The sequence below is a fragment of the Galeopterus variegatus genome, unplaced genomic scaffold (assembly GCF_000696425.1).
Source record: "Galeopterus variegatus unplaced genomic scaffold, G_variegatus-3.0.2 Scaffold6308, whole genome shotgun sequence".
Taxonomy (NCBI): domain Eukaryota; kingdom Metazoa; phylum Chordata; class Mammalia; order Dermoptera; family Cynocephalidae; genus Galeopterus; species Galeopterus variegatus.
This window is the reverse complement of record NW_007732419.1, coordinates 37,419-53,747: the sequence shown is the minus strand read 5'-3', so window position 1 is coordinate 53,747 and position 16,329 is coordinate 37,419. Positions and strand designations below refer to the sequence as shown.

The 16,329-nt window shown below is 37.8% G+C and overlaps 1 protein-coding gene across 1 annotated transcript in view; it reads right to left on the bottom strand.

Moving 5' to 3' along the window:
* Nucleotides 1–411: 411 nt before the first annotated feature.
* LOC103606112 (cohesin subunit SA-1-like) overlaps nt 412–16,329 on the bottom strand; it is a gene marked incomplete at its 5' end in the record, with an annotated part of 50,546 nt that continues 34,628 nt past the window's right edge. The window contains 6 exons of the mRNA XM_008590702.1: nt 412–2,443; nt 2,536–2,616; nt 4,130–4,244; nt 4,982–5,092; nt 6,747–6,921; nt 10,561–10,766. Of these exons, the coding sequence (XP_008588924.1) occupies nt 2,420–2,443; nt 2,536–2,616; nt 4,130–4,244; nt 4,982–5,092; nt 6,747–6,921; nt 10,561–10,766 (712 nt within the window). The remainder of the gene's footprint in view (nt 2,444–2,535; nt 2,617–4,129; nt 4,245–4,981; nt 5,093–6,746; nt 6,922–10,560; nt 10,767–16,329) is intronic.

The following is a 16,329-nucleotide window of genomic DNA, read 5'->3' as shown; positions in this document are numbered from 1 at the left end:
AACAGTGGCAAGGGTAAACCCTCATTTCTGCAGCCATGTAGAATCTAGGTGGTCTTCAAAGGGCCACTGCTAGGGGAAACCATGCATAAGCCCAGGCTCTGGATCTCAGGTGCAGGAAAGACCCACGCTGTAGGCCAGTGGATGGTCCCTAAATGCCCCATCCAAAACTCAGTCTGCAAGAGACACCCTCTTAAACCACAGATGACTTGGCCTGCCCACTCTCTCACTCCAAGGAAATCCAAGAATGACAGGAAATTAGTGAGCTAGTCCTACATTTCTGCTTTCTTAAAAAAATCCTCATTAATATGGTAGTCTTGCCATCATTTAACAAATTATCTAAAAGAGCAAACTCAGCAGCAGGAGTCTCTTTAGAGCTTTACCTGGTAGGAACGATAGGATGACTACCACAAGTCTGATTTTGAATAGTTTATTAAAGGAAAGGTGAAGCATCAGTTTCAAATTGTACAAAAGGAAAAAAACCTCATATTGCAAATGTACAATTTACAGAATTACTAGCAAAACCAATCAAGGAGACACTGAAAATACAAAAATTTGATTGACTTCAAACTGAACTGGAAACCCATCGGTGTAGATATTAAGCCTTTTTTTGTTGCATGGTAGTCTACAATCCTAAGTCAGCATCTGTTTTCCACATGAGACTGTCAAGCACAGGATCAGTCTGTGCATGTGCCAGGGCACCTTCTGGGCTTGCTCCCTGGCCAGAACCACACGCAGGCAGGATTACGGTGGACAGTCCAGTCATTCCTGCCCCTTCACTTCCAGTGAAGCCCACGTTTCTGGGAGAAAGTGAGGCCCCAGCTCCTCTAACTAACTGGAGCCCAGGAATTGTTGAATTAGCAGATAAAACACTTTTGGCGACCAGGTTTTTCCAGAACTGTACAAATGTTGAGAAAAACCAGTTTTGTGTCTGTTTATTAAAAGGATGAATACATTCATCCATTTTGCTTTCCCGCACAAAAGATAATCATTGGGTGCACAGAATTTTAAAAAATGCTTTTCATTTTTGGTAAAAAGGGAAAGCCTCATGATTCTGTTGTAGCTACTTTAAAAATGAGCCCAGAAACGGTGAATGGATTGGTTTAGAAATTGAGGCTTACTTTAAAATCAGAAAGGGAGAACTAAGTGGGCTTTTAAAAACAACAATAGCAGCACGTCATAAAAGTCTAAGCAGAATGTAACTCTAAACCATTGAAGACTGTCCTGAAGATTCATAATTTCTTTCCCCAAAAGAATTATTCTTAATATGCACATTTAACACTGAAATGTAGCTGAATTTTAAGGTAAGCTTAGGAACTTCACCCTCTAAGCACAGACTTCTATGTAGCACATACTTCTATAATTGGTAAACTTAATTCACAAAATTAGCGCATAAGGGTATTAAGTGCATGGGAAGTAGACACAATTATGTTACACTTAAAATTACTTTTGAATGGCAAAGGATTCTTCATGATTATCTCCTTAAGAAAACGAAAGTCTGTGTAACTTGAATTTGGCAGGGCATGAAATAAGTGGTAAAAACAGCAAACTGATAACTTGAGAACCATTTTTGTTGTACTGAGAATACTTTATTTGCTGGTAGAAGTTGCTAAAAATGCACAGAACAAATACCAATAGAAAATGCACTGTATTCGAATCTCCCTATTCTATATAAAATGAATGGTGTACAGCATCTGTTGGAAAAATGGCTGCATGGACATTTCTTATTTTATGCCCACTTATAAATAAAAATAAACCTTTTTATTCAAGAGTATATAAAATCTGGGATTCATATCCATATCCCCAGAGGGTGTGTGTGGTTTTTGGCAGAGATGCACTATGTCAGAATTTCATTTTAGCTTGTCGGTGTTCTGCTCCTTCGTACTTCTGTGTTCCACAAGGTCAACCAAATCCAGTGAGCTCCAAAACACTCTTCGGCAATTAGGATGAGCTGCTTACTCATAGGTTTAATAAAAATGGTTAGCTTTTAAAACATAAAAAGGCAAAATGTTAAAACGGTTTTTAAATTGTACAACAGGAAAATAAAGTTAAAAATATTTTTTTTTTTTACTCAGTGCTGAGTTTTCATAAAACAGGTGTATAACAGTGTTTATTTGACAACTGTTTTAAAAATTTAAAATTTCTTCCCTCCAGAAAAACACACACATCTGTATTGGGATAAGTCCAATATTAGGACACAAATGACTTTTCAGGTCAGTCTTTCTGAGGTGACATTCAATAACATTCCCTTGGGTAATTTACATGCTCCTCTGTCACTGCAAAAAGGGATTGACCTTAATCATTTGATTAAAAAACAAATCAGATCACATCAAAAGTGTTTTTCCCCCATACAAGCTATCACAGTATATAGGCCTCTAGCTCTAAATAATAGAGTTCCAGATTTGTAAATTTTCTTCAGACCTCAGAACATGGGCATTCCAAATCCCTAGAAAAATAATGAGAAACACAATTATTAATTTCATGCATAAACAGGATACAAAAACCATAAATAAAAAGCAGTAATAATTTAACATTTACTGAATCGTCTTCTATGATAGCTGCAGAGTCAAAGAAATCTGGCCTCAGCTCAGCTCTCTCTCGCCGATTTCTTGACGGGGGCTGGAAAGAGAAATTCAGTTACTTAATTTTTTCCTGAGATCACTGGAACAATGAATTGTGATATTCAGCTAGTATTTCTGACAATATCATAAATATACATAATTGTTAAGGGTCAGTTTTGAAAGGAAAAATAGAATGTGGGGCTGGCCATTTAGCTCAGTTGTTTAGAGCATGGTGGTGATAAACCCCAGGGTCGAGGGTTTGATCTTTGTACTGGCCAGTGGCAAAAAAAAAAAGAAAAAAAAAAAAATCTGGTTTTTATATGAAGCAGAGATTTAAAAAAAAAATGAGCAATACGTTTAATTTTCAATTGTCAAATAGATAAAATTATAATGAATAAACTGAACATATAAATGCATATAAATAATTTGGGGCCTACAAACACAGAATATACCTTCCCCTTCAAGTCATGGAGCAACTATAAAATTGATCAAATACTAGGAAATAAACCTCAGTGAATTCCCCAAAGGAAAGCTATTGAGGGGCCGGGGCGGGGTACTGGGAGGTTATACGCCCAACAAGTGACATGATCTCATTTATATTTCTTACAAAAATTTTCATTATGGAAAATTCAAAACATATAAAGCAAAATGTTATAGACTAAATTATGTCCCCCCCATCCCCCACCCCGTACCTCAGATTGTGGCTATATTTGGAAATAAGGCCTTTAAAGAGATAAGGAAGGTAAAATGAGGTCATATGGGTGGGCCTTAATTGAATATGACTGGTGTCCTTTAAGAGGAGACACACATATAGGAAAGATCATGTGAAGAAAAAGGAAGGACAAGGAAAGAGGCCTCAAAATGAAATCAACTCTGATGATACCTTCAATCTTAGACTTCTAGCCTCCAGAATTGTGAGAAAATAAATTTCTGTTTAAGTCACCCAGTCTGTGGTATTTGTTATGGCAGCCCTAACAAACTAATATACAGAGAAAACAATATGATGAACTTCCACATACCCATCATCCAGCTTCACAATTGCCAAACATTTGGCCAGTCTTATTGACTCTCCTTACTGTTTTTTCTTCCCCATGTCATTTCACCTAAACTACTTCAGTATGTTATTTATAACTGATGAAAACTTTTTGAAAAAACATAACCATCATCATTACTGTTCCTGAAAAAATAATTTATTAGTATCTATACCTAGTCTGTATGCAAATTTCCTTATCTTAAACATGTCTTTTTTATACTAAACAGATAAGTTCCATATTCTGCATTTGGTTATTGCTGGAGCAGTCTATATTGTCAGACTCCAATTTAAAATAGAAGAGGCCAGATACACACACTATGATGAAAGAGATATGGAGTGAGTTCTTTTTCAAGAAGATAAAAGGAACCAGTTCCTGTTATTGCCAGAATTCAAAATATGACTGCTTTGAAAACAAGCTTGAAAAAAACATAAGCTCATACAAATGCCCACTTTTGGTCAATGTTATCAACTCCTCACCTCACCCTTACACCAATGCCCTCCCATATTTTAACAAGAAAAATACACTGAATTTCCTTACCAGATCAATAACCATGGTGTCTTCAAATTCCTCATTCATATCTTCTAACTGGCTCCGGGATGACATCATCACATCTTCAAAGATGGGCTCAGCATCTTCCTCCATTAGACCCCGACTGATGAGGAAAGGTACAGTGCGAAAGCTGTCCAGATTCATCCCATCTGGAATCCTAGCTCTTTCTTATAGTAACTCTTCTAACCAATGAAAGCATACCTTCTAATGATGACCTATAGACTATACAAATTATGATACTGAACTCCAAGATAATTAAGGATCATTTCTTTGGTTCACTCAAGATTTCATCTCAACTCATCAGAAGGAAGTATAATTAAATGCAATAATAATAGTTGTTAACATTTATTTAGCCATGTGTAAATTTTCCCAAAATCCTCATTGGTGCTATTATCCCAATTTTACAAATGAGGAACCTGAACTGTATGATACTGAACTCCAAGATAATTAAGGATCATTTCTTTGGTTCACTCAAGATTTCATCTCGACTCATCAGAAGGAAGTATAATTAAATGCAATAATAATAGTTGTTAACATTTATTTAGCCATGTGTAAATTTTCCCAAAATCCTAATTGGTGCTATTATCCCAATTTTACAAATGAGGAACCTGAACTGTTTTAGAGCTTGCCCAAGGCCACGTAGCTAGCAAGTGGCAGTGCTAAGATTTAAATGCTGAAAGCCTCAATAGCCCATGCCTCCATTTCTATCCTATGCTGCATAGCATATCCAGAATTATAATTTTAACTCCTAAGCCCAAACATCAGAGATACCCAAGTCATTTCACAAAATGACTAGCATTATAGTCGTTATGTTCTTGTCATACTCAAAGAAATACTTACACAGCATGCCTTACTCCAGTTCTCACTTTCATGTAGTTCATTCCTGTTCTGTCCTTCCGATTTAAGTCTTCTAACTTCGGCTGGCCTAACCAAGAGATCTGCATCTGAGGACTAAGAGAGGGTACTTTTATTCATTTTGTGGCAGCAGATGATGAATTTAGCTAATCAGCCCCATGCTAAGAAAGCCACAGTTGGCTGGCTTAATCCCCACATAGGGGGATTTAGCTGGATTTATTCAGGGGCCTTTGCAAAAAAGGCAATAAGTTTCCCCAAACTATCTCTAAGTCTCCGAGAGAAGCTGGCTGGGGCTAGTTGTAAGATGCTTAAACTATCTGTCAGTCTCATTCCTCAAATCTCTGCCAAACAGGGTCACTTTTCAGACCTCTGTCTTGGGTTGCTGCCCTACTCAGGTGGGGAAAGAGCCCCTAAAGATCAGAAATGATGTTGGCCTGGCAGGTAAAAACTCTCAAGAGTTAAAGAAAGGATGGAACACACCTTTTCTCAGTCTTTATGTACAAATCTTCACCTGTACTCTATACTTAAAGGCACATTGGAACTTGCATAAATATGCCTCTTGGTAATTTTACAAAATGCGTACCTCTAGCAGATAAAATCTGTCACATGAAGTTCTAAGTAGCTGTCTTTATATAATGTGTGGCTACCACCTTGATTAAACCTATAAACCTAGAGCAGGGAAAAGAAGACACACCATGGCCAGAAGGGACTAACAAGTGGTAATACGGTCAGGGAAGCAAGGCAGGCTGTTCAAATAAGGAGGAACATACCCTGTAGGAAGAGGGCTGGGGATACTGGTGAGGTCACCACTAGGGATGCTGATCATAAGGCAAACCACCTTCTAGGACACTCAGCAGCACAAGAATGCCCAGTTTTGCAATGGCTGAAAATGATTATCCTCTCAGGTTTTTTGAAGAAAGGTAGACCCTTTAGAGCAAAGGTGTCTTATGAAGACACAGGATTTGAATACTAATTCTGACCCTTCCATTTTCAACTACTACGCTTGTTGAGCTCAAGTGAGAATTCTCTTATCCATTAGAGTAATTCACAGCATCGCCCTACAAGTGAGGAGCTAAGAGTTCAAAACTGGATAGAAAATAACAAAAAGTTAAGGTTTTTATAGCAAAACTCACACCATCACCTTGCCTTCTCTACAATTTTCAGAGCTCTGAGTACTAGAAAGCATTTTAATTGCTAGTGTGGGGAAAAGGTTAAGACCTTGATTCTCTTGTAGAGAGCAACTATTCTTAGAATTTTCCAAATAAGATCTTAAAAATTCTTAATCCATGAACAGTTTAAAATATAAATGTAATCAAGACAAAATACTGTTAATTAAATAAATGGATGATAAAGGGAATACACAATCTATTTATCTGGTGTTCAGATTACTGACAACCTGGCAGAGGCTCTCCCAGGCTCTCTTGCTAAAGAAGTAACCTGCATCTTCTTGGCAAGTCCCAGAGAAGAAACAGACCTGCCCAATGAACATGCAAACTCCAAATGAAATTAGCACTTAGTGTGACATCACACATTTAAAGGTCAGTGAACTTTGAGGAACTGATGTCCTTAACAATGTGTCCAGACTTTTTATAGATCTTCTCATACAAACCACCCTCTATTTGTGACTTTGTTTTCTCACTGACCGACCAGCAGTATTCTATGATGACCAAATAAAAGTTTTTCTTAAATAGTTTTACTTTCTTTAACAGTTAAGGGTTTTATGCCAAGAAAACAAATCTTTACTACTTACTTGTGTAAAAAGTCTGGTTCAGAACCATGTTCAGACTCAGGTTCCTGAATCTGCTCTCCCATGGGCCGGCTATTCTCCCGCAGTACAGTGGAAGTAAGCTGTGGTGTTGGCAGGGGGCCAGGAGTCTGAATCATGGTATCAGTCCTGTTTAGCCACGTGTTGTCCAGACTTTCATCTGTAAAATTCCAGTTAGAATCAGAATGTCACAGGTGAACTCTGGTGGCAGTTATAGACTTGAAGATCACAGCTCTGCGGTTACACTGCCTAATTTTAATCCCAGTTCCACCACTGGCTTGCATGACTTTGTGTAAGTTATTAAACTTCCAAAGTTCTGTTTTCTCATATATAAAATGGGGATATTAGTAGCTATCTGCACAGTTGTAAGTATTAAATGAGGTAATGTACATCAAATGTTAGCTATCATCCCATTATCTTCTCTTCCAAGTCGAAGAGGGGGGCCAGTGAGAGACTTCTCCAACTTTCCTTTGCTCAATAAGGGGCCCTAGGCAGCAGCACTAAAAGTCTGGCTGGCCTTTAAGGAGAAATCAGCAAATCCTCTTGTGCAACAGGATACTGGTCACCAGAGAAATAATTCTTTTTGCCAGGTTATACACTGGAGATAGGTTGAGAGGCTCATTGTTTTCATGCCTGAAAATCCTTTTGGGAAGTCTTCCCTGATCACCCTACCTGGCACTCACTTACTCTTTTAACTTCCAGAGGAAATATATCATTCCTGCTCACTTAGGACTTAATTACACACTCTCCTGTGTAAGCAGGTGATATGTCATGTGTACATGTTGTCTCTGTAATTAGATATAAGTTCCTTCAAGAGGTCAGGAACTGTTTTTTCCTTCTTCTAAAGATGGTTTATAAATATGTGAGCAGATTAAAGCGTTATTTGCATACCTAAACTATCCTAATAAAATACTGCATAAAGTTTCTACCTATAAAAATTCTAAATTGTTTTAATATGAGAGGACTTTTTTAAAAAGTATGTTTTTCCTTCTGAAGAATTTTAGTCACAAAGTACAATATGAATCCCATTATTTTCTTCTCTAAGTCTCAGAGATGTGTGTGTGTTAGATTCCTCATGTGCATCAAATGTTCCTTCTCTCTCAGGTTTCCAATATTTTGTCAGACACATGTACATCATAAACTGGCTTTACCGTCCATGGTAATACAATTTTAGTCACAAAGTACAATATGAATCCCATTATTTTCTTCTCTAAGTCTCAGAGATGTGCGTGTGTTAGATTCCTCATGTGCATCAAATGTTCCTTCTCTCTCAGGTTTCCAATATTTTGTCAGACACGTGTACATCATAAACTGGCTTTACCGTCCATGGTAATACCTGCTCATTGGCTGGTTAAGTTCATTCCATTGATCTAAAGCTCAGTACCAGATCTCTTCTTAGTTAATCAACAAAGATGTGTTTTAACATCTATTCATACCACTTCTCATTCAACATTTAATCCAAAACTTTATTCTCTGTCACACTCAAAATTTTACGGTCAAAAGATTGGTATCTTTTAGGTTCTTAATCTGGTAAACTCATCTGTCAGCTGTACTGTATGTGATTCCAGAAAAATCTTTCTGGATTCACTAAAAGTTTGGTCACTCCCTGTATGTTCCCAGGGCCTCCTGTGTTTGGCCCTTTAGAACACTGACCAAGCTGAACTAAAATTGTCTTTTTCTCTTCTTTGCCTTCCCATCTGCACTATGAACTCTTTTATCGATACCTAATCTCTAACCTTTAGGCACAGTTCTTAGGAAAGTGCTTGGTGGAGACTTAATGAATACCTTCAGGAAGAACTCACTCTTCTTGAATAGATTCTTCTACCCCTTTACATTCCTCAATGAAAAAACACTTTTTGTAATGCTCTCTCATCTTCATCCCAAACAGATGAAACTCTGCTGCCTAAGGGTTCTGGGCATGCAACTTTTCTTAGTCATTTTGTAAATTTCAAATTGACACAAAGCAAGTTCTTTCTTTGCAATTTAACAATTACCAAATTAGGTTATCTGGTCCATATATGCTTCCGTTAGTCTTAAAGATGGTAATATACTTGACTATTCTGTTAGTGAATTATATATGGTTATGTAAATTCAATAAGCTTTAAGTTTCTTCTGTATAAATTTGGGTAACAGTGTTGAACTCAGAGTTGATCAATAAAACATTTTTATGGCATTTACTATGTACCAGGGGCTGACCTAAGTGCTTTACAAGTATTAGTCAAATAAACAATTAAATGATATAGTACACATAAAACACATTCCTAGTACATAGCAAAGATTTGATGAATGTTGGCTAATAAGAATATTACATCTAAGAAAAGCTATGAGTAGGAAAAAAGAACATATATAGATGTGGGGCACACTGATAGAGGCTGCTCTAAAAGGTATTTTCAAAGGGAAGTCACTAGAGTCATTCTTCATAGAAAAGTCCAGGATCCTATAGTACAAAGACAGGATTTTATACAGTCATTCTCTGGACTAAAAGGACTTTAAGTCCCAAAGCTGAAACTTGAAAGGAAATCTTAAGCTCTGTTAAGATTTTGTTAAACTTAACAATTCTTTTCTTCTCTTTGAAATATAGATGCTGCCTAATCTACTGACTGATGCCAGCTAAGAGGAATTACTATATGATGATGATAACATTCTGATAATAGCAGCTAACATTTATTGAATGCTACCTGTGTGCCAAGCACTGTGCTCAGTACTGTGTGTGTACTAAGTGTTTTATTTAGAACATCTTATTTAATATTCACAGTAACTGGCAGGAAAGGAACTCTGATCATCCTTCATTTGGTCAATGACTGAAGCGTAGAGAAGTTAAATAACATGCTCAAAGGTCATATAGCTGATAAATGAGAAAGTCAGGTTTGAATTTTGGAACTCTGATTTTAAAGTTTGTGCTTTTCATCACTAATCAATATTGCCTCCACAATAATGAAAGAAACATTACATTTAAATTGCAATTAATTTTGCCACAAATTTCAGCAAAACCTTTGGTGAGTCACTTTTTCAGGGAGCTGAGGTAAGATGTTGAAAGATGAATAGAAAGTTGTAAAAAGGAGCAAAAGAGCAGGAATTTAGACCACTGCCCTTCTCTCTTGGGTTGTAGGAAATTTATTGGGAGAATCATGGAGAAGGGGGAAGATTATCTGAAGAAATAAGCATTTTTACTTGAAGCTTCTCTCAGTAAGTTAAAGAGGAATGCTTTGTTTTAGTAGAGCGATTTCAGTCTTTTTGAATGGGAATACCTACTATTGGTCAGATTTTCTTGACAATTCAACTCCCCATTCCCCATAGTCCAAGAGGTTTACAAAACCAGATTTGGCCATTACTGTCTAACTGTACAAAAATAAATTATCCAACCAAGCAGTAGAACCAGAAAGCTATTCTGGTATATTCAATTTGCTGCAGAGGTCTACCCTCAAGTTATCAGTATCCCTCTTGTATTAGGATGAATTTTAACAGAAAACCATTAAGACTACCTTATTTTAAAATTTCAATGTATTTAGAGGCATATGGTATGGGAATCAGTTTTACAGACCTTCATAATTGTTCTTCTCTTTTTCTCTGTACCTATCTTTCCTCTACCCTTTGTTTCTTCAACTTCTTTTTCCTTGGTCCTTTTCTGTCCCACTTTGTCTATTCCAAACCTCTTGTCTGAACATCTCAGTATGTAGCAAATATACAAGGAAATCATGTGCCTAACACTATTATCCTGCTTCAACAGATTATTTGCCGCTTAATTTATTCCTATAAAACCATGCAAACTGTTTGTCTCGTAGCATAAAGGCAGACTTACCTTCTACTCTTTTTTTGTGAAGTGGGGGTCGTCCTTTCTTATTCCTTACTGAGGAGGTTTTGCTGCTGCTGCTTCCACTATTCACAGACATTCTATCATCTTCACCCCCAGTGACTAATGAATTTCTATAGGAGATAAGTGGAAGCCAAACATCTTCCCTCCTTTCCATCATCTGCTCAGTAAGGAATTTCTCTAGGTAGGAATGACTAGAAACACAAAAGGACAGCAGTGATTTTCATGGAAGCAGTTCATGCATCACTTATTTAATTTTTTCTTAACCCGAGGCTCTCTTTCTGTAGGTTGTGAAAAATCTCTAAGGACACACATTAAACCATGGGGTCACCTTTGAAAAGAGAGAGACTGAGAATTTAAAGTTTTGCTTCACATATTCCTGGAATATTTTTAAACAAGAGAATGTATTACTAAGGTTATGTGTGTATTCTTTCCTGTATTTCTTCCTTTGCTTATAAACACCCATGTTCAAAAAAAACAGGAAGTTTGGCTCAAAAAGTTTATTTTATTTCATTTTTTAAAGTGTTCAAACCAGGGCAGAATTTCTGGAAGGAGGGAATGAGGATGGTAAGAACAAGAGTTTATAGCATCTGAACCATAACCTGTTCCCTTCCCTTGTCCCCTTCTCCTCCAGTACAGTTCCGTGTTATGGCAACTTGACCCCATCTTCTTAGTGACCTGCTTAGGGTCACTAAGATGATGTGGTCACCCTCTCTCTCTCTAGCTCCCAGTCTACAGTGCCACCCTGAATGAAAGGAGCACACCATTTGCATTTCTCATCACCCCCTAGCCTTATGTTGCAGGAGCTCTTTTCTGAGCAATGAGGAACAATGAGGTTCCTTTTTCCTACCCAGTCTCCACTTGTGGGGTAGAAACTCTATCCTAGGCACAGCAGGCTGAGAATACTGGGGCTCTGAATGTCTCACCTCAACTCCCTCGTAAAGTGGAGGATCCACACCTGGAGAGGCAAACAGAGAACCAGGGGTAACCTGCCTTTCTTTATGCAGGGGTATTATTTTGGGAGAAGAAGGATGCTGTCCCATCCCATCCTATTCCTCCTTTTTCCCCCCTTCAGAGACATGAAAGTTATAAGTTCTGCCCAGGAGCTGAGAGACTGTAAGGAAGAAATTCTTCAGCTCTGTTGGGAAGGGGACTGACTATTTGGAATGGAGCTGAGATAGGGTAACCTCCAGAGTTATAAGTTCTGCCCAGGAGCTGAGAGACTGTAAGGAAGAAATTCTTCAGCTCTGTTGGGGAGGGGACTGACTATTTGGAATGGAGCTGAGATAGGGTAACCTCCAGTTTCATAACATATGCAATTCGCTTCTGTGAAACTGCTTGCTGTGTGACAAGGTAGATTAAGTTTAAATTGCTTAGAAAATGTTTTTTGAAAGTCCCTCTCAGCTCTTCAGCCCCCTTGTTAAAGTTAAAAGCTAAATATTAGCCTGCACTTAGAGAAGTTTGAATTTTTTTTTTCCTTTTTGTCTTTTTTACTGACCGGTAATGGGATCGCAACCCTCAGTGTCGCGCCCGTACCGGGGACTGGCAACGGGATCGCAACCCTTGGTGTTGCGCCCGCACCGCGCTCAGCCAGTGAGTGGGAACCGGTCTCCACATGGGATCCGAACCCGCGGCGGGAGCGCCACCGTGCTCCCAAGCGGCGCACTCTCCAGTGCGCCACCGGGCCGGCCCAAGAAGTTTGAATTTTGTTTGCTGTTCCCCACCCAAGCTGCCCCTGAGCAATTAACTGGCTTGTTTCAGTTTCTGTTATCAGCTTGCGCTAGGCCTCCCCAAACCCCCTCCTCATGCCAGGAGGGTATGTGTGTATGTGTGTGACTATATGATAACTGTAAGTGTGTGACTATTTGATAATTTTAACTGTGTGACTGATGTAAAAATGTGCCTTTAAAAAAAACCCCTCTAAACTTCAAGTCAGTGCTGCTCTCTTCCGAGACTTTCTTGGAGGGACAGTCGCCAGCCAGCCAATAAAGACTGCCTTTTAAATACTCAATTGGGTATTCTGGTGCCTTTTCCATGTGGCAGCCTCACAACAGAGCATACAGAATTCCTTTCCTAAGAGCATTGCTGAAATCAATGGAGAGCTTGATGGACAGCAAGTAAGAGGGTGCTGATAAGCTCTTTGATACCAGCAGCAAAAAATGACAGAGCAGAGCAGCCAGAAATTTAACAGAGAGAACCAGAGAAAGAGGTAGCTAAGAAGAACCCTCCTGGGATCACAATCAGTCCTGGGAGTTGGATATGTTAATTAGTTTGACTGTAGTAATCATTTTACAACATAGATTTGTATCAAAACATCATGTTGTTATAAACCTTAAATATATACAATTTTTATTTTTTAAAAAAAGGTAGAAACTGCCTCCACTCCCTCTCCGCCAAAAACACTGATTTTTTTATTTCAGGAACTCCAATTGATTTGTTTGAATACACCTTACCAAATCCTCTACTGTGCTCATATTGTTCTGTGACATGCATTTTTACTTTTAATCTTAGCACTGGAAGAATGCTTTATCACCAATCCATGGTGGTTATAAACAGGCTGCTAGGCTAACTTGGCATTTCATATGCTTATTCTTATATAAAAGAAGGATAATATTTGTTGTTATTGCTCTGCTTATGTAATTGCTGTGCTTAAAGAAAGAATATTTTGTTTACAGTTTTCAAATTTGATTTTATTCATTAAATAGATTTGGAACAGTAGAAAAAAATCAAAATCAAAACGCTGGGAGGTGGGAAAGCTACGCACATATGCTAAACTGTACCCACTCATGGGCAAACAGGGCAGGGAACAGGGTAGACTTGAAAGCATTCCTCAAGCCACAGGCAGATTTATCAACATAGGGAGAAAGGCTCACTGGCAAAAGGGGCTTAAGCATAATCTCTAATCCAAGACTGGCTGAACAATAAACTATTGTAACCCAGCAGCAACTCCTAGGAAGTCAGGGGTAAAAATAAAATCACATGCTTTCCTGGTTGGAAGATTGTGCATGCCCAAGGCTGCTCCTATCAGGAGCAATGAGACGATTCTTCCAAGCTGCTGGTTAGTCACTGGCTTAAAACGTGGGGCAAAAAAGCAAACACCCTGAATTATGATAGTAGCCTTCAAGTCACACAAACATCTAACAGTAAATGGTAAAAATCTAACTGGCTAAAGGGGCTTAAGCACAACCTTTGGTCAGTAAGTAGCTTATGCTGACCCAAGGGTGATCCCTAGGTAGTAAAACCAAATCATAGAAACAAGGGAAAAAAGATGTGAGTATGGACACCAGAGACTTGCCAAATTTGATGAAAAACATTAATTTACGCATCCAGAAAGCTCAAGGAACTCCAAATAGGATAAATGCAGAGAGCCACACCCTGACTAATCCTAAGAAAAATGATGAAAGCCACAGATAATGAGAAAATCTTGAAAGCAGTTAAAAGTAACTTACTATATATAAAAGAAATCCAATAGAATTAAGAGGTGACTTCTCATCAGACACAACGGAGGCCAGAAAGCAGTGGGATGACATAGGCAAAGTGCTGAAAGTAAAAAACCGTCTAACAAGAATCTTACATCCAGGGCTGGCTGCTTAGCTCACTTGGTTAGAGCATGGGTGCTGGGGCTGATAACACCAAGGTCAACAGTTTGGATTCCTGTACAGGCCAGCCACCAAAGAAAAATAATAATAAATAATAAAAAAATTAAAAGAATCTTATATCCAGCAAAACTTTATTTCAAAACTTAAGACAAAACAGAAACTCCCAGATAACAAAACCTGAGAGAATTTGTTGCTAGCACACCTGCCTAATAAGGAATACTTCAGGAAGTTCTTTAAGCTGAAAGCAAATGATACCAGAGGGTAATATGAATTTACGTGAAAAACAGTGTCAGTAAAGATAATTACTAGGTAGTTATAAAAGACAATATAATTACATATTTACTTATCCTTCCTTCTCTTACCTGATTTAAAAAATAATTGTATAAAACAATATGTATATTACTGTATTGTTGGGACAATATAGAAATGTAATAGATTTGACAATGAGCACAAAAGAGATGGGTGGAGAAAAGCTGTATTAGAGTAAGGGAAAGATACCAGATGGTAATTTGAATCCACAGGAAGAAATGAAGAGAATCAGAAATGGTAAATGGGAAGGTCAATATAACAAACTCTTTAAATGTATACTTGCTTTCCCTTCTTTTCTCAGCTACTTTAAAAGACATAAGATTATATGAAGTAATACAGCGATGTATTGTTGGGTTTGTAACATACATAGATAAACCATGTATAACAATAAGCATAAAAAAGGGAGGGGGAAAATGGAGTTATACAGAAGTTTCTGTATTTCTTTAGACTTAAGTTAGAATAAATCTGAAATAAACTTTGATAAGATGTATACTGTAAAGCCTACAGAAACCACTAAGAAAATAACTAAAAAAATATAACCAAAGATCACTAAAAGAATCTAAACGTTATGCTAGAAAATATACACTTAATGTAAAAGAAGGTAGTAAAGGAGAAAGACCACCACCATCACCACCCAGAAGACTTATGGAAAACAAAAGTATAATAGTAGAGACTGCGAGGTCGGATTAAAAACAAAAAAAACATGATCCAACTATGTGCTGTCTACATGAAACACATTTAGATTCAAAGTCACAAAGACAGAAAGTGACAGGATAGAAAACATACCATGCAAACTGTAACCAAAATAGAGCTAGAATGGTTATACTAACATATACTAATACTATAGGCAAAATAGACTTTAAGACAAAAATTACTAAAGACAGAGAATGACATTTATTTATTTATTTATTTATTTATTTATTTATTTATTTATTTTTGGTCCTTTTTGAGACCGGCCGCACCGTGCTCAGCCAGTGAGCGCTGTGAGCGAACCAGTCATCCCTATATAGGATCCAAACCCACGGCGGGAACGCTGCTGCGCTCCCAGCACCGCACTCTCCCAAGTGTGCCACGGGCTCGGCCCAAGAGAATGACATTTTATAATAAGTCAATCAATCAGAAAAACATAACTATTAAGAATGTATATACACCTAACAACAGAGCCCCAAAACACATGAAGCAAAAACTGACAGAATTGAGGGGACAAATAGATAATTCAATAATAATAGTTAGAGGCTGATGACAGAAACAAAGCAAGTTTCTAAAAGAAACCTTGCCTTGGGCTGAGTCTCATGATCTCAGTGTAGACATCTTGTTCCATAGGTAAAAATAGTATATAGTTTAGGTTGTGATTCAGTAACTCATGTATAACTTGCTGGCAAACAAACGTCAAAAAGACTGAAGAATGCAGTAGAAAATGCACACAGACATTTTTAGCTTTATGATGTAACTTGTTATTGATGAATATAACTTCTCTATTTTTACCCAATGAAAATGGGACAACTTTGGAATGAGGCATCCCCCTCCCTAGGTACTTTCCTATAAAATCCTGTCAGCTTGTAATAGACTTAGGAGCACTTTCCAGCCCTGTTGGTTTGTGTTTCCCAGGTTGATCCCCATCCTCATGTTTGTTTGGCTCCTAATAAACTTCCCTAAAATTCTTCATTTCTTTTTTTGGGCAACTGGCTGGTATGGGGATCCAAACTCTTTTAACCAACTGAGCTAACCAGCCAGCCCCTTCTCTAAAATTCTTTGCCTCAAAAGCCTTAATTTTGCTTCACAAGACTTTTATACCCAACTTTCAGTAACAGAACTAGGCAAAAGATTAATAAGGAAATAGAAAACTTGA